General features: G+C 37.3%; 1 protein-coding gene and 1 pseudogene across 3 annotated transcripts in view; one reads left to right on the top strand and one right to left on the bottom strand.

Annotated features, from left to right (window-relative positions):
• Positions 1 to 1,589: 1,589 nt before the first annotated feature.
• LOC136345103 (uncharacterized) lies at positions 1,590 to 8,617 on the bottom strand (annotated as a pseudogene).
• The window catches only part of LOC136345167 (ankyrin repeat domain-containing protein 50), a 33,503-nt gene continuing 16,771 nt past the window's right edge, over positions 5,154 to 21,885 (top strand). For 2 of the 3 annotated variants that reach the window (XM_066293222.1, XM_066293220.1), the window contains exons 1-4: positions 5,154 to 5,287; positions 8,517 to 10,406; positions 10,456 to 10,680; positions 10,769 to 11,113. In XM_066293222.1, coding sequence (XP_066149319.1) covers positions 8,730 to 10,406; positions 10,456 to 10,680; positions 10,769 to 11,113 — 2,247 coding nt within the window. In that variant the 5' untranslated portion in view covers positions 5,154 to 5,287; positions 8,517 to 8,729. Of the gene's footprint in view, positions 5,288 to 5,844; positions 5,897 to 8,516; positions 10,407 to 10,455; positions 10,681 to 10,768; positions 11,114 to 21,885 lie in introns of those variants that run through there. The other variant, XM_066293221.1, reaches the window with a different exon arrangement.

Here is a 21,885-nt window from a genome sequence, read left to right as displayed (position 1 = left end):
AGGACTGTTTTTTATTGAATTGCACCTATCAATTATGCGATGTCTCAAATCTTCCAGGTTCCTCACTGAATTAGTGTAAATTAATGATTTTAAATGACCCCACAGGAAATAGTCCAGAGGGTTCAAGTCTGGGGATCTAGCTGACCATAAGTGAGGCGAATCCAGCGATTTCCCTATATTCTCATTAAATTCATGATAAAAAATATTAAAAGTAACAAATTTGGAAAAGTATTTAAATTAAATAATGTTCATCGTGTTTATTAGTGTTGTTTTCAATATTCACACTATCTTACTACGCTTATTTTAACCATTTTAATAAAAAAGAAAAAATTTAGTCAATAAACATTTATGGCCTTGCATCTAGAAAACAAAGCATTTTTCCTAAAATCATCAAAGGATAAAAAAATCTTAAAATTACTCAAAGAATTGCCTCTTAAATTTTTAACTAACATTTAGAAAACACACACTGTATATGTAGTATAACCAGAAATATAAAGATTATTTTTGGTTACTTCGTTCTGTTTGCTGCGTCTTTACTAAGATTTGCATGAAAATCTTAGGATCTCTTCAAAAGCTCTCTTTCGCTTAATGCTTGATCTGCATTCCATATGGTGCCTGAATGCCTCACTTGAGGGCCACAGTTCAATACACCAGAATTAAAGTAAATCCCTTCGTTTTGAAGCATTGGTAAAATCAGGAAAATCCAACGAAACTTTACTAGAAAGGATCATTTTAGGGTAATCTGCAAGCTCAACCAAATCCGAACACTAACAAAAAACTTTTTGCCCTTTTGACGTAAACTTCGTGCGAAAGGCGTGACCCCATGATGAATGACTATAATTTCGCCCTGAAACGCCCCATATCCAGTAAATTTATATCCCCGTGGGCGAGGAATAATTGAATGATTATGTTTAAATGTGACTTTTTTTTATGGCGAATCCCGGTTTTTACCCCAAAAAAGAGTCAAATTGCTTATTTAATCATGCGGTACAATGGGGGTCAACCCTGAATAGTTACAATAGAGTCGATGACGGGGTTTGCGTAAACGCGATTGGTAAAAGCGAAAAAAGCGTGGAAAATGCACCACTGAAAGTTTTAATTATTTCAGGAAAAGTGCTGGATGGGTGCGGAAATACGCTTTTCATTTGTGATTAAATTTAAAAGTAAATGACAGGTCGGGTGCGACACAAAAAGGTCGGCGGCGCCCGGGGGCACTGGAAATGCGCAAATCGTATTTTTTTCGCAGTCTGAAACGTTGACAACCGATGGAGCTGAAGGGCTATTAATTTGATATTTCCGAACAAGGGATTTTTCGACTCATTATAACAAGCCGAAATTACTTGGAATTACCATGTCGGCTCGAAAAGGGCATTTGGAACTCGCTCCAAAAATCATTATTGACGGTGCAATTAAAAAAAACTTATGAAAACTTAAAGAGGGCGGTTTTTCTTTTACTGGTCAGCCCCAAACACGGGTGCTTTCTAAAAATATTCTTAGCAACTGAGGGCCCCGAATCGGCAATACTCGACTCCAAGGAAGTGGTTGTTGCACTCTGAAAACAAAAATAAGTTAGGAAAACAGCTCAATTTTCATGTATTTTGTATACATTTGCAATAAATCTCTCCGCAGTTTTCATAAACTTTTTTGATGTCCAAGGACTTATAGCAGCAGTTACACGTGAAACAGCTTGTATGATACGTCCGTGACGAAACCAGTGCCTTTTCAGCCGCGTACACCTATTTGATTATCGAATAACCAAAATAAACTAAGCGATTGGCGAATATTTACCTTCTGATTTCACCTATTGCAGCAGACCATACATCGATTCCTAGTTTGAGATATTTGGGGTTTCGATTGGGAATTTTGAGTGCCACCTATAAAGTATTTCAATGTTCGACAAGTGCGAGATGCAGGAGAGCTTTCACTACCACCTCGTTTAGACTTATTGAAAATTGCAAAATTTAATTAGTCAGTAGTTTTATATCCAAACACTCATATTATGACGAAAATTTAACGTCGATATATGGTAAAATTATTGGGCAACATCAATAACCGCTTATACATGACCAATATTAAACGTCAATAGTACAACTAAAATTTAACCTGAGATATATCACGTTTTCTTAACGTCAGATTGTCGTATCACTTCGACAGCTACAGAGTAATTTTTATCAAATGTGCAATATCTGTGCGTGCAACCCTTGTTCTTTGATGGTCGGGTGATATTGGGAAACCGGCGATTAGTTACAGAAATAATTCAAAGGTGGAAAAATACTTATAATCGAAATTGAACAAAACTGACTATTATTTTGTAATTCAATCCTCATATTTTGATAAAAATTTCATTAACATGCCGGACGACAAAATAGGGAGTCAACTAAACTTATCGTCCCTTCGAAATTCAGTGATCATAAAAAAAAATTCTATTTGTCAAGAATAATGTAAGATTTTTCTTAAGCAAAATCGGTGATTAAATGTCCCATTAAGTACCTATGTATGTGATAAAGATAACGTAATTGAAAATCACTATAGCCATTTGATCACATATGTCACATTTATTTTATCAAATGCGATACCGGGTGTCCCAAGCAAGTATCTCGCATTAAGATGGCGATGAGTGCGAATGATGCAGTTTTAAAATCTAAACGTACTTTAAAAATTTGGTTTCAAAAATATTAAAAATTTATAAGCGCGAGTCCTGGCTTGAGGCACCCAGCATATACATATGTTGCATGGTCGTCTGGCCAGTTACACCAAGGAATTACTTATGTACCCACAGCAATCCTCCATTCTCCCAGAACAACATTTGGAAGAGGGTGGGGGTGAAAGTAAATTGTCTTTGGATGGAGCCCATTTGGGTGAGGCTCCTCCAGAAGTTGAAGGACTGATTGATTGGAGGATATGATTGGCAGCATTCGATAGGGTGACAACTCAAACGTGTTGGTCTGCATTTCGGTTTGCAGCATTTTACTTCGTCATAGTGCTAGTGAGGGGAAAGAGAATATGATATTGGTGATGGAGCACATCAAGAGTATTGATTTATTGTCTGATAGGTTTAGTCGAAGGGTTCGTAAGCCGTAATTACCGTACAAGGCAGGGTTTTGTATAATCATCTTCAGCCTCACAAGAGTGAGCACATGTCTTAGTGAGAACAAAACTACAAGGAGGAAGATGGGGTTTGAAGCAGCAGAATTCTTCTGATGGATTAACACAAAGAAAAGGATATATCAATTCTTCTATCTTCTCACACTATTTTTGTATCTTCTCTACCTGCATTTTGGTGCCCAGGAATTGCAACCACACTGCAGTTTTAAAGTGGGAATCTGAATCGAGCACCTGGCCGCTTTATTTGTACAATATTTCCTGTAAGAGCCCGCATGACATCTTGACTGAATGCAGAATCTAACAGGATTTTTGAAATGTTCAGATGTAGAACAATCTAAGCTCAGGGTGAAAAGTAAGAGAGTTTACTTGGCTTTTGTCTACATTTGTGATCGATTATTATTATTCTTTACTTTTTTTGGAATTCAAAAGACATAGCAATACACACTCTTGGTGGGGCAATCGTTGGGAATTCAGCTGCATGAGTGCATGCTTCTTAGAAGTCAACTCTGGAATTTACAAATTTTTTGTTTCCCTTTAAACTTTAGCAAAACTCTATTTTAGAGCAAGAGAACAATAATCCGTAAACTTGCCGAATGCAGGATTTTCCTGAAAAAAGCGACACAACTGCCTCAAGGTCTCAATGCAGTTCTTGCTCACAGAGAAATTAAAAGTGGACACGACTTTAGTAGGCTTGTGTACAAAGGACGTGGAAACCACCTTTGAGGTAATTTCACTCATCCTTCCCTTGTGTGTTAACTAATTTCATTCTAAAAGATGCCCTTACTTCGAAAAATGTTTCAGTTACTTAACTAGCTATAGTTGGCAAAAAAGCCCTCCTTGGAAGATTTTCGCGGTGTCTGTCGAGGAGAGTATCGCATCGGTATAGGGAAGAAATGAGAAATTCTTTTAGCAGTGCGGAAATTAACACAACCTCTGGCATTAAATTAAAACAGTTCAAACATGGAGTTCGACTCAGAAACTTTGGAAAAGGGTAGATCTTCAACGCCGTTGACTCCAAAGCAGTTTGTAAATACACGTAAATGATCCCTTGATTATAAAGCTAAAACTCCTAACTTCAAGTATACATTGTTTTTATCGGTAGAACTAGTGCTGCACTGCTGTAAAATGCGTTGCCTATTGTTTTTTTGGAGACGCGACCCCGGGGATTGAAAATCTTGCCGGAAGACGATACTAGTGCCCGTGCAACCAGCCTATGTGGGGTTTCACCCACTAAAAAACCCTGTAATTTCAGAGAATACCGAGGGAACTCAAAAATTCTTAATTGCGCTTTTTGGGTCGCTTCTGTTTTGTATCATTTTATTATCAGAGTCAAACGGTACCTCCGTTCTTTGCTCTGTAATCGTAATTAGGCACTTTGCGTACCTTTTACGGAAATTTCGTATTATTCCTGAGGTTGTCTATTTGTAGTTCAAACGGCAAAAATTATTTTCTCCAAATTTTAATTTTAAAATTTTGTATAACAACACTACCATCTGGTGGGTAATGTTGTAACACCATCTATTATAAAGCTCTTTCTAACAGTGTTTCCATTAATCCATACTCAAGCTACTAATGTACAGATGTCGCACTAGTAAACTTCAAAGAGAACTCGTACATCATCGTCAAAATACGCTTTTTTAACATTAAATCTTATTATAATTAATAAGTGAACTGTGTCAATGACACTGCTTTAAATATTATTATGTTAAAAAACGTAACTTCAACTGAAATAATCGGTGCGCCATATTTTATTCAGCGATATAAAATCTTCGGTTTTGTACACTCCACATCTACATTGAGCGCACAATATTGTTCCTCAATTTACAAACTGCATAAACCATCCATGTCCCTTTGTATTCCCAAAATTACGTGCACTAACTATCAAAACTAAAAATTTGGCGAATTTTTAACTCGATAATAAATCCATTACTTGTCACGGTAATGCAAATGCCATTTTGAAATTTGGCGCTAACTAGGAGTGTCAAATGCGCATCAACCCTCTTGCCATCTGGCGTTGACGTTTAGACTTAGGTTTGATGCTTGTAAAGTGACATTATTCGGTCATAACCAAAAATATTTTAATGGCAAAGCAAAAGGTGAATAAATAAAAGGAAAAGTTTATTAAAAGTGTGTTAATTTGAAGACTTTTTTAAGTAAAAGTGCCTACTTTTGATGATAAAAGGTAAATGCTTCCTATTGTAGTGTGGAAAAGATAAATTGTACGTGGGTGTTTCATGGCCTCAAATTCGCAGATAATTTTATCTCGATTTTACCCAAAAATAATAAATTAATCAATATAAACAATTAATTTATTTGGAAAGTGCCTTCAAAACAGTTATGAAAATAACCCAATAGCACAGTAGAATTGTATCTCCAACTTTCTTTACAATACAGCTCCCTAATTATCATCTGCTTCAATTTGTAATGCCCTGCTTTCCATTAAAATTTTCTTGCTAAGAACGCACTTCCTCCCTTTCCTTCAATGCCCATATTAAAAAAGTTTTCTTTAGCTCTTTCCATTGCAATAGTGCTAAATGTTTTACACTCTCCTTTTTTGATCAGACATGAGTCATCCCATTGACCTTAAAAATTAAATTTGCATCCAAGTGAACTAGTCTTGAATAGTTTAATAAATAATTATGTTCAATCCCAATTTGTCTTAATTAATCCTGGTAGGCTCATGCACTGTCCTTACCACATAGAAAAGTAGGTTTGAGATTTATTGTTTAATTGGGAGCTTAACTACAATTGTGCGTGTAATAGTTGTGAAGTATGGTTGTGGAAAAATTAGGTAATGATTATATTATATAATAAATTTAGTGGAAAAAGGAATTGTTAATCTTAGAGATTTTGTACTTCATCGAGCTGTAGATTTCCTCAGCTAAATGTTAAAGAACTACCTCTGTCTTTATCACTGCCCGTGAGTAATAAGCACAAAAGATTACATTAGTAACAACATTAATACCAAAAGTTAACAATAAAAGTAAGAAATTCTTCTCTAACATCTATTTTAATTTCCACAATCAAGTAGTACAATTGCATGATGTACATTTACATGATGTGAGCTACTCACATGATAGTGATAGTAAGTAACTGTCCTATAAGTTGCTTACACCATATAAGCTCCTCCAAAAAAAGAAATATATTTTAAACTTTATCACTGTCTTTATTTCCATCCAAATTCAATATCATATTATTATCCTTGTCCTCAAAGGACTTAGCAGTGTAAATCTCCATAGATATTGAAGTATCATTTTTTTTTAATTTGATTATTTCAACAACCTCCATTAGGGTGTCAGGTATTAATCCTAAAAAATTTAAGAAAAAACTAACGATCCACGTCAAATTTGTAACATATATATATATATATTCAATGTTTTCCTGTGTCTGTTGTTTCACTTATTAAAAAAGAAAAGTAAAAAACAATTAAAATATATTCAAACATTTTTAAATAAAATTATTTGCTATATCAAATTCGGTGGGGGCATTTCAGCTTGGTTTTTGAGGTCAGGGTGAGACCTATGCATCTGAAATCCAGTAGTACTTCACGTTTTAATAACCAACAGAGTGGCGAAACGCAGATACACTGGTTGGAACATTTTTAATTAATGGAATGAACAATTTAAATGAGTGTGGTTTTCAACATTTTACCAAAACGAAAGAAGGGCAAATCGAGTTAAAGTATAAGATTATTTAATTTTAATAAAATGCAAAACATGCATGTGCTTAATACTCTTGATTAAATGACCCCATCGTAGCAAGGACTACGAGCCGCTACTGCCGATACATACAGAGCAGGAAATGGCTTAATCAACGCCTTAATTTCACGATTTACGGCAAGGTATTTTTTAATGACCACCCGTTACAGGGATCTTAAGAAAAGAGGATCTGAGCTTAAGTGATTTTTTTGGAGGTGCTTGTGTCCTATTGGTGTTCTGTGGTATCGCTCCAGGTATTAACGTTAGAAAATCTTATTCATTGTTGTTTGTGTTCATATCCATTAGGCATTTTCCCATGTTAGGTTCATACATAGATGTTAATCAAACTAATAGTGCTAATAACAAATACCCAAGTATGTAATTAAGTTTTATATAGGGTGTAGCATGTTTTCATGGAGATATTTCAGTGAGCGGCAGAATTCTGCAAAATAATAATAAAACTGTTAATAGATCCATGGTCAAGTAGAGGATGACAGTATCTCATATTTTCTGTCATATACATATACGTGGAATTTTTCTTACGTATGTCTTGAATTAAAATTTTTAAATGTTTTACATCTATTTTCATTTTCATCATTTCATCAAATTGTCAGCAGCTATATGTGGGGTGTCGTGTCATGTTTTTTGGATTATTTTGTGCTTTGTATCTTTTTGAATCATTTCGTGCTTTGTATCTTTTTTCGGAACACTCAATATGAACTCTGATACCAAATTTGAATTCCTTCTTCAATTCTTTAACTTTTTGGCCTCTCACAGTATTTTCGTAACTTTCACTGCTTTCGTACGGTTAACAAAAATATTTATTGATGCAAGTTATGAACATAAAGGAAGTAAGGAAAAGCTATAATCAACTGGCTCATTCATCAGTTATCTGAAGCAATTCATGAAATTGTATCAATTTTCTTAATATAAAAACAAATCTAAATTAAAATAACATTATAAGAACTGTTGAAAATGTCCTACTAAAATGCAAGACTCCACTATTTGTCTCATAGATCACTGGACTTCCTCAAATATTTCAGGAGTATTGCAGGTGATGTAGCATGAATCCACTATTCTGATTCGCAAATGCTCTTCTGTTTCAATTAGGGTATATATATATTTATTAAAATGTTCCTAAAAAAAGGTCCAGACTGCTCAGGTCGGGGGATTTAGGAGACAATCATTGAGGTCTCTTTTAATCTATTTATTGGTTGTCAAAACATTGATTTAGGAGCTTCCTCATTTCTATATTGAAATTGTTGCCAATACTGATTTTTTTTGGAACACCCTGTTGATTTTTGGACATTGAGAGATTTTTAAAATGATTTTGTAAAGTACTATCAATCCGTGAAATATCTTTATAATATGCTTCGCTATGTATAAATTCGACCATATATACTCTTTTAAGCACTAAAATTTTGGTAGTGGATCCTGTGATTATTTATTTAAGTTATGCACGTACGCACAATCTGAGGCATAAGACTCCATTGCATATTTTGCACTTCCCGCAGTAGGTTATTTCCTAATAAATTTGTCTAGGAATGATTAGTATAAATATACTTTTCGTACTGCATTCAACCCACATTACTTACTACTCGCTTGAAAAAGTGCATTTAGCCACCTGACGACCACTGTTTACACAACTATTAATAAATCAATTTGTTATCAACGACATCAAACATCATCAGCTGAAATGTTTACATTTTTCAGCGAATCCACTGGCTACTATGGCAGACGTCCAAATAGTCCCAATAAACCTTGTAAACATTCACGTACTTACTTGAGAGAAGATAGTTTGCACAGATCGGCATGATGTAGTAAGGCTCTTTCAACACCTCCGCAAAACATATAAGACTGGAGCTTAATGAAATTGCAAAGCGTCCTATTGACAAATAAGCTTAGATTTATATATTGAGTCGATTCATGATGGCAGAGGACAGGAAGAAGTTTTACTGCAGAGAGTGGGCTTTCCAGAAGCTCTTGCATTGCCTGGATCAGCGACCTGTATCCAAAACCTGTGGAGCCTTGTTGCTTGGAAGTTCGGGTTGTGGTAAAACTACGTTTTGTTCCGAGCTTTGTTGGCCCTCGCAAGGGCCTTCAGGCAGGCAACAAAGGGCTTTGAACCGCAGGCTATTGGGCTATCATTTTTTGCAAGGGCACAATGAGAAGAGTTTGTCGTTGAGCGAGTTTGTGCGTTCACTGGTCACTCAGATTCTGAATCACTCGACCGAAAGCCACAGGGAAAGAAGCATGAGGCGAAGATTAGCGCAAGCCAAAGAAAAGGGGAAGGCTGTAAGTCCCAAAGGCACTTACGAGCAAGCTCTGCCAGAAAACTGCAACTTACCTCAGGAAAGTCTCTATAGCAATGTGTATTCAGAAAATTTGTTGTCACCTACTTTGGAAGCGAAACGAGTGCCTGAGCCGGCTCCAGTTCCTAACATGCCCGTGAATCCTCGGACTATGATCGCTGACGCGTACCTAGAGAAACTCAAGTCTGACCCGGAAATCCAAATAGCCCTTCGCGCCAAGAACATTGAAAACAACCCTGACGATTGCCTGAAGCGAGCATTGCTGTTTCCTCTATTGGAAATCGACCCCCCTAAAACCTCCCTCTTTATAATCATAGATTCAATAGACGAGCACTCATTTATATACTCAAACTCCACTTTGACGCGCTCTAAACCTCGAGAGAGAAGCTCACAATCTCGCACCATTGCAGAACTCCTCGCTAACCATCACCATTTATTTCCTCAATGGCTGCTTTTGGTGTGCACGGCTAAAAAGCAATCCAAAAGTATTGCGAAAATGTTCACAGGATTCAGGAAATTGAGTTTGGATGACTTAAGGAAAACCCAAGTTGTGCGGGATGTTCAGCAATATATTTTAGCAAGACTTGATCAGGAGAATAGCCTTCGTCAGCACATTAGCAGGGATACTGCGGAGATGTTAAATCAACTGCACATAAAGAGCAATGGATGTTTCCTGTACCTTGAGAAGGTTCTGGATGGGGTAGCCGAGAATTTTATTGTTTTAAGGGAGGTTAGGGAGATTCCTGGAACCTTAAATGGACTGTACTTGTGGCTGTGTCAGAGGCTATTCAATAGGAGGCAGTTTGCCAAGGTGCAGCCTTTGTTGAATGTAATATTGGCTGCAAAATGTGCTTTAAATGATGCTTTGCTTTTCGACATAATCAAAGTTAATAATTCTAAGATCACCATTGAGGACTTTAGGAAGAGGTTCAATTTGCTGAAAAAAGTGTTGGTGATGTCTAAAAATGGAACCATAAGACTCTTTCACCATTCCTTCGCCGAGTGGTTGCTCGATATCAAACACTGCACCCAAAAATATTTGTGCAACATTTTCCACGGTCATTGCATTCTTGCCATGTATTATACTCTGCATGCACAAGTGCTCAATAATCAGGAGATCTACGACTATGCCTTCCACTTGACGAGAATGGAACAGTTTTTAAGCGAAAAACCAAATCAAAAGTGCCCAACTTTGATGTACAAATTATCTCAAGAGAAAGCCAATTCCTTGGGGGGGAACTCCCTCGAGAAGACTTCTACCGAGATTTATTCTGATTTAAAGGCTTTGCAGGTGAGACGTTTGAAGGTTAACGACGAGAAGAATTCAGAGGATGTTTCAGGAACTTACTAAAACCTACGAGAAGGAGTTGGCGTTTGAAATTAACAACGTGGAGACTTTGGAGAGCAGTTTTGCGGACACGGAGGCCAGTCAGAATAATTTGGATAGCACCAGCTTTGAAGTCAAATTGGAGACGAACTTTGAAAATATCAATTTAAAAAGCCCGGCTTCTGAGAAGGATCCTATTTATGCCGAAGTTAACAAGCTGAAGAAGAAGTCCAATCAGGTGAGTTTAACCTTAAGACAGATTTTTTTCATGGATGTTCCTACTTCTTCCCGACAAACCCTCCCACAGCTGAATGTTTTGTTTCCAGCCGAAAGATACCGACATGACAACCAGCTGCGAGAACAACCTCCTGGTGGCCGACTACACGAATACCGCCTCCTCCCTCAACAATACAGCTACCTCTTGCACCATGCTGGAGGGAGTTCTGAACAGCAAAACCAACCAACACCCGATCTTAGATCTACACACTTTAACCGTGTTGTGGCTGGTCAACAGTGGTTGTAACGTCGAGGAATGTCTGCTGGAGGGCAATGAAATGGCCGGCGTCAATTTCGGAGCTTTTCTACCTACGGATCAGAAGGTCCTGAAATTGCTGTTGGAGGCCGGAGCTGTGGAGCAGCAGGACGTTGCTGGCTGCGAGTATGAGAGTCAGGTGAGTGAATTTTGCTTAGATGGCGGGCGGTTCAGACGTGTTTGATCGGTTTTTATATATTTGCATTGAGTTCGAGTAATATGTTAATGTGTAAAGCAAGGCGTGACCGATTCATTTTAGTAAGTTGGTGATAACTTCCAACAGCTTACCGGTTATTTTGGGTATCCCATTAGGATCGGTTATTTTGAATTTAACACCATTTTTCTCTTGTCGTTCGTACTGCGTTGTATTTGGACTGCTGTCAAGTTTAATCATTGATTGAGCGAGAATTAAGCAGGCACTGAATGCATAGAAATTGTGAAAATTCATGACCAATTTACTGAGAGTTTCGCGGAGATGATTCAAAAAATGTGGACCTTTCGACCACCGCAATGCACCTTCTCGCAATACAGTGGTCCGATTAATCAAAAAATTGAAACGATTAAGTCAGCTTAAACCGAAAAGAAATATGTCTAATGAAGCTCACTCTAATGAAAACATTGCAGCACTTAGGGAGTGTTCGTGCCAGAGTCCTTCCACCTCGATTCGCTTCCCAATAATTGGGGGTTGCCCGCGGTAATTTGCAGCGAATTCTGACAGAAGATCTGCAATTTGCAGACTTACGAGATTCGGTCGACACAACATTTCAAGTCAGCACAGTACCAAATGTTCACAGAATGGAAGTTACAGTAAGAATAAGTGAATGGTGCAAACATAAAGTAGTACGTCATCCAAAAAAACACAACACCCTGTATATGGCTATCGATGATTTCGGTATTTTGTTGTAGAGGGTTTTAAGGAAATAGGTGTACGAAAATTCAGAAATTTAACTTAAAGCATGCGTAGGTACGAGGATAGTCTCAGAAATTCCCGAAAATTATTTATCGATATATCATTCAATACTTTCATTTGAAAGGTCTTAGCCTATTAAACAACAAAGCATATTCACATTCTGCTCTGAGGGAGTTCAGTTCTTCGTTAACATCTGTAAAATATTGGGTGGCAGAGTTTAAGCACACGCGTACAAGTGGCCAGGAGGAAGTCCATAGTGGTGGACCCAATGACACTCCAGATCTGACTACTCCAGATATTGTGGTGAAAATTCTTGGATAAGGAACGAAAATCGATGGTTAATAAAACACAGCACAAGTTGGTAATACAAGCTGGAGCCCTACTTCATTTTGTATTGCATGGGCAAGATCTATGCAAAGACTAATTAATGACCCCTTTCTTATGTGGTGCCGCATTTCCCATTTCCCCTTTTTTTGTTTATTTTATCTAGTCATGTATATACTTATGAGTCCGGACGTTTACTTCACGAAGTGAAACCTAATATTATTATTTATTCCTTTTTGGATATGGACCGGCGAGGTGCGTAAATCTAATAAAAATCCACAAAACAGTACTGGAAGATAACCATTTCAAAAAGTACTGTACGTCGCATCTTGACCAAACATTTGGATATGAGAAAGCTGCACGCAAGTTACGTGCTGCGACCACTCACAATTGAAAAAGAACAGCACCGTGAGGATGTTTCAAGGGAGTGTTGGGTAAAGATTCGCAGCAATAAAGCCCAGCTTCCACGTCGATTCGTAACAATGGATAAAACATGGATCCATCATTTCACACATGAGATGAAAGAGCACTTAAAACAATGAACTCAAAAGGGAGAATCGGCTCCAAAAAAGGTGAAAACCGTTTCGGGTTCAGGAAAGGCGACTACGGCAATTTTTCGGGATACATGTGGGATAATGTTTATTGGCCATTTTCCTAAAGGAGAAATAATGAATGGAGAATATTATACAAATTTATTGCAGCTTTTGAGCGAAGAAATTAGGAAAAACGACCTCATTTGGCGAAAAAGGAGGTCTTGTTTCATCAAGATAATGCACCAGTCCACACTTCGGTCATCGCAATGGCCAAAATCAATCAATTCGGTTTCGAACAGTTCTGCTCACCCACCCTAATTGTCAGATTTGGCCCCCGTAGATTATTTTCTATTTCTAATCTTGAGGAAATGGCTTGGCAGAAAGAGATTTGCCATTTATGAAGAGGTGGAGTCCGAGGTTGATGACGGTTTTGAAACATTCGAAGCTTCTTACAACAAACGGGGTATTGAAGTCACAGAACGTCGCTGGGAAAAATGCGTCAATCTCAAAGGAGACTATGTCGAGAAATAATGCAATATTTTCCAATTTCTTTTCTGTGAATGTTAGGTCAAATGCCTCTTGGGGCTACCTTCGTGCGCGAGGCAGACGGAAAATATGAAACTTTGCCACCCTGTACGTCTGAAATGGTGCGTTTCTGACTGGGTCTAATAGCATTGTTTCATTGTTTTGCAGATTACTATCGCCCCCCTGAAATATCTCCATGACGACATGTTACACCCTGTATAAGCGTTTTTAATATAATGCGTGTTTCATACGTGGGATTTTCAGTCTGTGACGCAACCAAATGAGTCCTTAAGTCGCAATTAACTGCAACTTGTTTGTAACATCTCCGAAAAGAAAAATTCCCAAATGTAACACTTAATAACATGTCTGCTGCGGTTATTTCCGTCCTCTTAAGGGGCCCATATCTATTTTTACTGCGTAAAATGCGGAAACACCTCAAGTCAAAGACTGATTCTGAGATGCACTCATTTATTGCCATAATGAAATGATGACACTTCAAAGTGTTTCGATTCTCCCCAGTGATTTGTAGTCAGAAGTTTTTCTACAAGGAAAAATGACTCTTAACAAGAAAGTAGTAGTCATTAGTCATGATTGCGTATTATACCTTGATTGGAGGCGAAAATACTTTGTAGTCCGCAGTTCTCGGTGAGCGGTAACGGTAGATATTTGCGTCGCGTGTTAGTTCTTAGGCGTATTAATAAGTTAACTTAAACTTCCAAGGTGTTTATAATACCATAAATATGCCGGTACATCGCCAACAGCTAACCGCTTTACAACATATTTGTTTATGGGACGGGCGGATCTAATAGTTTGTTTTTAGGCGGTTCAGAGCGATTTCGTTATCTCGCGGGAACGGTGAAAGGACTAGCATTGTGTGTCGTGCAAAAAAAAAAAAAAACATTTCGCGAGTGCGGTGAAATATGAAAAATTCAGCGTAAGTTGTTCTTGGATCAACACCTAATCGCCTACGAAACTGGAGAAAAAATCAAGCAATAAGACACCCACATCGAAGCGTGGCGTTACATAAAGGCAACAATTATTTAACCAGATGACACGAATGCACATACATCAAACCGCTTTCATTGGAACGCTCGAGGCAGTATTTAGCATTCTTGTGAGATACTTAATTGCGCGATTTCAATGGTGCTTGTCGAGTTCTTTGCATTGTAGCCTGCCACTCTTGATGGTTATATTAACATAAATGGTATCTTTGTTTTAATTCGCGGGTAATTAGGGAGAATCGGCAGCGAGATTTATTGTGATTGAAGATTTTTTTCAATTAAGCTGCCTGAGAAGACACGGCGGGGCTATCTTCCGAGACGACCTCCCGAATCTCCTAGATAGGAAGATTTTAGTTTTCATAGTTTTTGCATTTTTACGAAAAATTTTACATTTTTAAAAATTTCATTCTGCTTTGAATTTGAATGCTGCAAAAGTGCCAACTTCGATGTGGGTCATCCAAGAAGTAAGCGACTTGTTACTATTGTTACTTTTGCTGTTTTGGAGGTGACTCCTTATACAGGGTGCACAAGAAACGCGCATGTTGTCCCGGGAAATATTGCAATAGTCTGAGCAAAATTTAGCGCTTTTATCGTTTTTTTTTGGGACCGAGACTATTAATTTAGTGGTGAAATCCAATAATGAGACGAGTGACTCTCTTATTTTCAATAGAACACCAATTAGTAAAAAAAAAAGTTCGTTTATGAGCGGATCTGTCAGTAACAACGTCACCACTGCCTAATTTAAACTACTTTTTGGCCCATAAAATTGTCAAATGTTGCCCAGATGGTTCCAGTATTTTCCGAAATAGTGACAGGGCATTTCCCTTCTTTTCAAATAAATACATTGAATTTTAAGTTCTTCAGTAGCTCACTGCGGTTATGGCAGGTTCTCTTAAAGGGGTCAACCCCTTCTAAATGGGAAAATCTACAACGTTGATTTTTGACAAGACCACGCTGATATGCAGGGTACCCTTGAGTGTGGCATAGATCGCATCTCGTTTTTGACGTTAACGACATCAAAAAATTAAACGTAAAAATTATAGGGTAGAGGAGTCGTTCGACCATGCAATATTTTCGAATATACAGGGTGGCTCATAAGACGTAGGAAGTAATTTTTGCGCGATACCCTCCGCTTTTTATTGTGAAATGAGATATTCGGTTTTTCTGAATTTGTCCGGAAATTCAGGGATGATCAGCGTGGAAAATCTCGTAAACGGTAATAATTACAGACTTTGTCAAATGGGAGAAAAGTGACGCATTCAAGGAAGTAACTTAGCGACTGATATTTTCGAATATTTTTGTAATTTTTTCCCAAATTATGACAAGATGTAGGTGAAAATTAAAATCACTTTTCCACTGTAGTTTCTTTATAGGCCTCAGCAAGACAATCTTGATTGCTTTCTATATTATTGCATTGTCAAGAATTGTCATCAAATTGTTTCCTAAATAGTGCCCCTGTAAATGTTATGTCGTTTTATCGAGAACAAATGCGCCACTTTTCTCTCATTGATCGAAGTCTGTATCTATTACCGTTTACGAGATTTCCATGCTGGACATTTTGTTCTGGCACACAGTGCATTTAAGCTTCCCCAAGGGCCTGTATTATACCGGGTGTATTTAAAAAACTTGTCACCCTCCAGATTTCTCAGATACGTCATTTAAAGATAAATATGCTGAGACGCATTGACCTTAATGAGAGATAACGAAGAATGAAAGAAGTTCTCACTCCCGACCAACAATATCACAGAAGTTCGAATATCTTCATTTTTTTTTAATAGGGAACACGGTTCAAATGACACAGCATTGTAAAAGCCTTCCAATTCTCTAAACAATAGTGCCGAAATTTCGGTTTTTTCCATTCAAATTTTTTCATAATTCTTAATTTTTCAATAAACGATCGAAATGCATTCCATCATCGTCCGTGCAATGATGCAAACGGTCTTCAAGTTCTTGTAGTACTTCTTCAAACATCTCTTGTGAAACGTTACAAGTTTCTACAATTCTTCGGCGTAATACTTGAAGATCCTGTACAGGAGTTACGCAAACCACGTTTTTAAGGCATCCTCAACGGAATAAGTCGAGAGGTATAAGATTGGGAGGTCTAGTTGATCATTTAATGATGCCTTTTCTCCCAATCTTCCTATCAGAAAAATTACTGTTAAGAAACGCTCGAACCAGTAAAACTTAATATGAAAAGGTACCATATTGTTGGAAATGTATTTCGTTTTTGAACCCTTAACATACCACTCAACTTATAATACATTTTACTAATCAAAATAAAAACCATTCGAATCAATACACTTTTGTCAACGTGAAACAAGTTTATGTATACCGGAAGCACAGAATTTCGAAGTCCGAGAGACGATGAAGTCGTTGAAGGGGTCTTTGGCATCCTCTTGGTGTTTAAAGCATTTGTCGCGTAGGAAGAGGTCGAGGTGCTTCAAAAAATGATAATCGGTAGGTGACAGGTCTGGAGAGTATGGCGGATGGGGCGAAGTCTCACAGCCAAGGTCATCCAATTTCTGTAGTGTCGATTGGGCCTTTTCTATCGACCAATGCCGGGGAGACGTGCCGTAGTTTTTGATGCATGTCATCAATTTGCTGACAATATATCTGTCTGCTGTGATGGTTTCGCCTGCATTTAGGCAGCTGTGACGAATCAGACCGGCAGCTGACCACCGCACACTTACCACGACCTTCCTTTGGTGCAAATGTGGTTTCGGGAAGTGCTGTAGAGCTCGATCGTGGTCCAACCATTAAACTGGACGTCGACGGTTAGTCGTAGAGGATCCATTTCTCGTCACACGTCACAATGCGATCAAGAAACGGGTCGTTTTTGTTGCTCAAAATGAGTGCCGACGACGCTTCGAAACGACGATTTCTTTGCTTTTCGTTCAGTTCGTGGGGGGCCCGTTTGTCGAGCTTTTTTGTTTTTCCAAGCCGTTACAGATGGTCTAGAACTCTTGGATGGGTTATGCCTAATTCTTCCGCAAGCTCTCTAATAGCTGTGCGGGGGTTTGTTTCGACTGGGGCCTTCGACTGGTCATTGTCAATTACCTATGGACGCCCACGACCTTTTTGATCTTCGAGGTTTTCATTTCCACCGCGAAACTTCTTAATCCAAAGTTGTACCGCCCGTTCATGAACAGTATCAAGACCAAAAGCATTATTACTTTTTCGAGCCGTTTCCGTTGCTTTAGTACCCAGTTCAAACTCGTATGAGAAAATCGTCCGAATTTGCTTCTTTTCCATCTTGATTGAAGTTCTCTAACTAAACTGTAAAGGGGCACTGCGCACGCACTGTTTATTACTAAAGTATAGGAAAAAGCCTAACGTTTTTAAGTGACATGTAGCACAGTGTTTCACAAAGAATTTATTCCAATATCGCGCTGTAAAAATCGAAAATGCAAAAACGAAATTATTTTTCTACCAACCTAATAATAAACCCTCGCCCAACATTGGGTGTCCAATCCTGTTGGCTCTTCCCTTAATAATGCCACGGAACGAGTAACTTTTTTCACTAAATTTGATTTAACCCATTAGCGTCCAGTGATCTATATATAGATCGCAGAAAATAAACAACCTTTATGACATAAATTTGTTTATTAAAACAATTTTTATTGGGACATAAGGTTAGCTTATGCAGGTGGTTAAGTATGCAGCGAGAACTGCATTCGTACGATGGTCTTCAGTTAACATTTTGTGACAAATGTAATGTTACCTTGTGTACTCTTTGCTTTCCTAATTGGCACAATAAGTAGACCTGTACTTACAGTTTATTTAGTTTTTGTATTTTTTTTATTAAATAGTTTTTGTAAAAAATAAAATTTATGAATTTAACGCCTAAATAATTTAACCAAAAATAAAATTAAAAAGTATACGGCACATCCCAGTGATCTATATATAGATCACCTTTTTTTAAAAAAATCGCTGAAAAAAAGATACATTTCAAGATGAATTTTCAAATATGATGCTAAAAGACTAATTCGTAAAGAAAGCAGGACATTTTTTCACGACAAAATAATTTGGGCGCTAATGGGTTAAAGAGAACAAAATTTTTGCGCAGTCGTTTAGAGTATTTGAACGCCCTTTAGCTGATGGATCACTTGACCCGCATTTTCTATAAAAAAAAAAAAAAAAAAAAAAGTTGCCACCCCTACGACATCGTCGATCGAGGGTGGGATCTTCGGTTGTTCTTCGTCTTCCCCCTCCACTCGAAGGTCAATAGGTCCCAATATTTTTATCTTTTTTTAATTTGCACTTCTATAAATACAGCGGGTGGGGAGCTTTTCAAAATGCGCCAGGTTTAATTGTATTTTCATAAATAGACCTGCATTCCTGAAACATATTTACATAATTCCAACTAAATATTTTATTCTCCTGACATTGATTCTCACGCTCACGTAAAACATGTAACTGCCAGGAACGCGAAAAACTTCGTTTTCCAACTAATATCGGCGTTTTCACAGAATACCCCATTGTGGGTGACCATTTTTCCCCTTGTAGACAATGCGTCATTTTTTCATTTAGACAAAGCTGCGGATTAATCGCAGATGCTAATTAAGATAGGCTCAATTAAATATGTATGTCGGCACGAAAAATGGCCTTACAATTAACATTCTGTTGACGGACAACCGCACGTTGCGTAACGAAACACTTAGCGGTCATCTAGCGATATCAACTCATTGCATATATGAAGTGAATGTCATGTTTGAGATAGGCGAGTAGCCGGAATAGTTTTTATCTCTCAATTGATAAAAGAGTGGACCGAGTTGAACAACAATTAGAATTTATGTCATTGTAAACGATATCGGTCTGGTGCACAGCTGTTCTGCACTCGTAGTGGCCGTAATGGGGAAAAAAGGCTTCGATGAACGACTGGTTGATTTATTCGCAGGAAGTTAAAATTGGTTGTGTTTTTTTCTGCTTCGCGTCTGGGTATTTTGTGTATGTTTGTAAATGGCTAAAACCCAGGTCAAGAAAAGTCGGTTTCGCGTATCGTCCCTGGAATCCCCGGATTGAAGGCCTTTTTTTTAAATCGCCTTTTCTAATGAACGGATACTTGGCTACCAAAACTAACGCGAGTTCGAGGATAATCGGCCCGTTCAAATACTCGAATTGCCCGAATACTTTCCGTAATCGACTGGTTTTTGAATTCTGTACTCGAATGAGATCATCCGCTATTTTGTTGTCCATTTCGCGTTGCGTGCCGAGACAAATTTTTTTCATACTCAAATTTCACTACAGGGTCGTTCACCCAATCTGGTCATTAAAGGTTTACCACAATCCAAAACTGCTACTAATTTAAAAATTTGAAGTGAAGCTAGCTCCGACGTGCACTATTTTGTTAAAATATTTTCGACAACCTGTCACTTCCGGTTCAACCGGAAGTAACTGTCAACTTGCTTATTTCAAATGGCACCTCTAATATATTATTTTATTTTTGGATTCTGCGTAATATTTCAGACGCATTTCCTGCATGATGTCTCTATACTTAACCCTAATCGTTTTTGAGATATGCTACCTTGAATTAAAACGTCCCTCCGTAACGATCAATTTTAATATTGCATATCTCTGCAGTTATTAAAGACATAATCTTCATATTACGCAGAATGTCAATACATGGTCTTAGATTCACACTCTTGCTGTTTATATGTCTTAGTATTACATAGAGTGTCCAAAATTAAACTCCCAACATTCTTATTTTTGAAGTTGCAAAGGTCAATTTTTGAAATAAAATCATAACTTCAACCAGTACCGAGTAAAGAATGTAATTCTCTATTAAACCGTATCGGGGTTACCCATACTTATTCCAAACCATTTTCGAAATAATTGTGTTTAATTATGCGAAACTGGCAGTACTCTAGTAGTATATGTTCCTTCTGGTAAAGTTTGTAATAACTTTCTCAGTTTTTCAATAACTGTCGTCTAGGATAAAACATACACATTGTTTATGTTTCCATGATCAGCTACGTAAGAATTAAAAATTTGCCAGAATTAATATGTACTACCAGTAGTGGATTAAGTATAAGTAACTCTAATACAGTTGGATAGTGAATTCCATTCTCTACTTGATACTGCTTAAAGTTATGGGGTGTCCCATTTGAAAAAATCGACTTTAGCGACTTCAAAAATGTAACTGTTAGGAGCTGAATTTTGGACACCCTGTGAATTACTAAGTTATACAGGGTGTTTCCTAACTACGTGTGAAAAATTTAAAGGCGTAATCCTCGACTGATTTTGAGTCAAAAATGTCTAATAAACATATGTTCGCAAATGCCTTGTTTCCAAGATACAGGGTGTTGAAATGTGACAAGAAAAAGAGATTTATTTCCAAAATTACTCAATTTGGGTGTTTGAATTTTAGAAAAGACAATTACCATCAGCAAGGCCGTAAACAAAAATCATATTGGCCATTTCTTGATTGTAATTAGGCATTTGAAAAATTTTCAAAACTGAGGTATAATCTGATTTTTGGGACAAAAAACTAAGTTCTTTCACTTTAGAGAGTAAAACACCAAAATAACACTGACTATCTTGTTTATAGTAGTGGAAGTAGCAAAAAAACTAACAATAAACAAGTTAGTAAATACCGCCAAACCTTTAGAAACCTTTAAAACCTTTTTCAACGTCTTTCAGTCAACACCCTGTATCTTGGAAACAAGGCATTTGCGGACATATGTTTATTAGATATTTTTGACTCAAAATCAGTCGAGGATCACGCCTTTAAATTTTTTACACGTAGTTAGGAAACACCCTGTATAAATAGCAAAAGTATAAACTTAAGACTCCGCATCGATATTCGGCAAAATATGAAGATTATACCTTTAATAAGTGCGGAGAAATATAACGTTAAAATAGGTCATTACGGGGGCATGTTTTTAATTCAGGGTCGAATATCTAAAAAAATGGTAAAGGCTAAGTACAGAAGGTTATTACGAAAATGTATCTGAAATATTACGCAGAACCTAAAAATAATATAATATGCCGGGGGTCCCATTTAAAACAAGTAAGTTGACAGATACTTCCGGTTTAACCGGAAGTAATGGAAAGTTGAAAATATTTTCAAAAAATTGTACACGTCGAAATTAACTTAATTTCAAATTTACATTACTTTTAGATCACAGTGAACATTTAACGTACGGGTTGGGTGAATAACCATGTATACAAGGTTATTCAGATTCGACGCTCATCATTGAGATCTCAGTAACCCTAAGAGATACGAGGTGGATTAGATTGGGACGAAGTTGTACAATATGGAGCTCAATAAAATGCCCTTTCAAAATTTGGAAAATACAATTGCCACTTTTTTTAAATTTTAATGAAATGATGTATCAAACATAAATGTTTTCTTAAATTTATTAACTTAAAAATAATCTTAAACGTATAAATAAATAAAACGTCACAACAAATGTTCAAATATGCCCCCCTCTTGTTCAATATTATTAATAGCACGACTGATGTCACGTCGTCTTAATGTTGCAAATGCATTGATAATTTTTGTCCGCAAGTCTTCTAAATCTTGTATGGGTTCGGAGTAAATTATATTTTTTAACGTTCCCCATAAGTAAAAATCAAGGGGCGATAGGTCAGGTGACCTCGCGGGCCACTCTATTAC

Source organism: Euwallacea fornicatus, chromosome 18 (genome assembly GCF_040115645.1).
Source record: "Euwallacea fornicatus isolate EFF26 chromosome 18, ASM4011564v1, whole genome shotgun sequence".
NCBI lineage: Eukaryota > Metazoa > Arthropoda > Insecta > Coleoptera > Curculionidae > Euwallacea > Euwallacea fornicatus.
The sequence above is the reverse complement of the archived record's forward strand: the minus strand, read 5'-3'. Positions and strand labels throughout refer to the sequence as shown.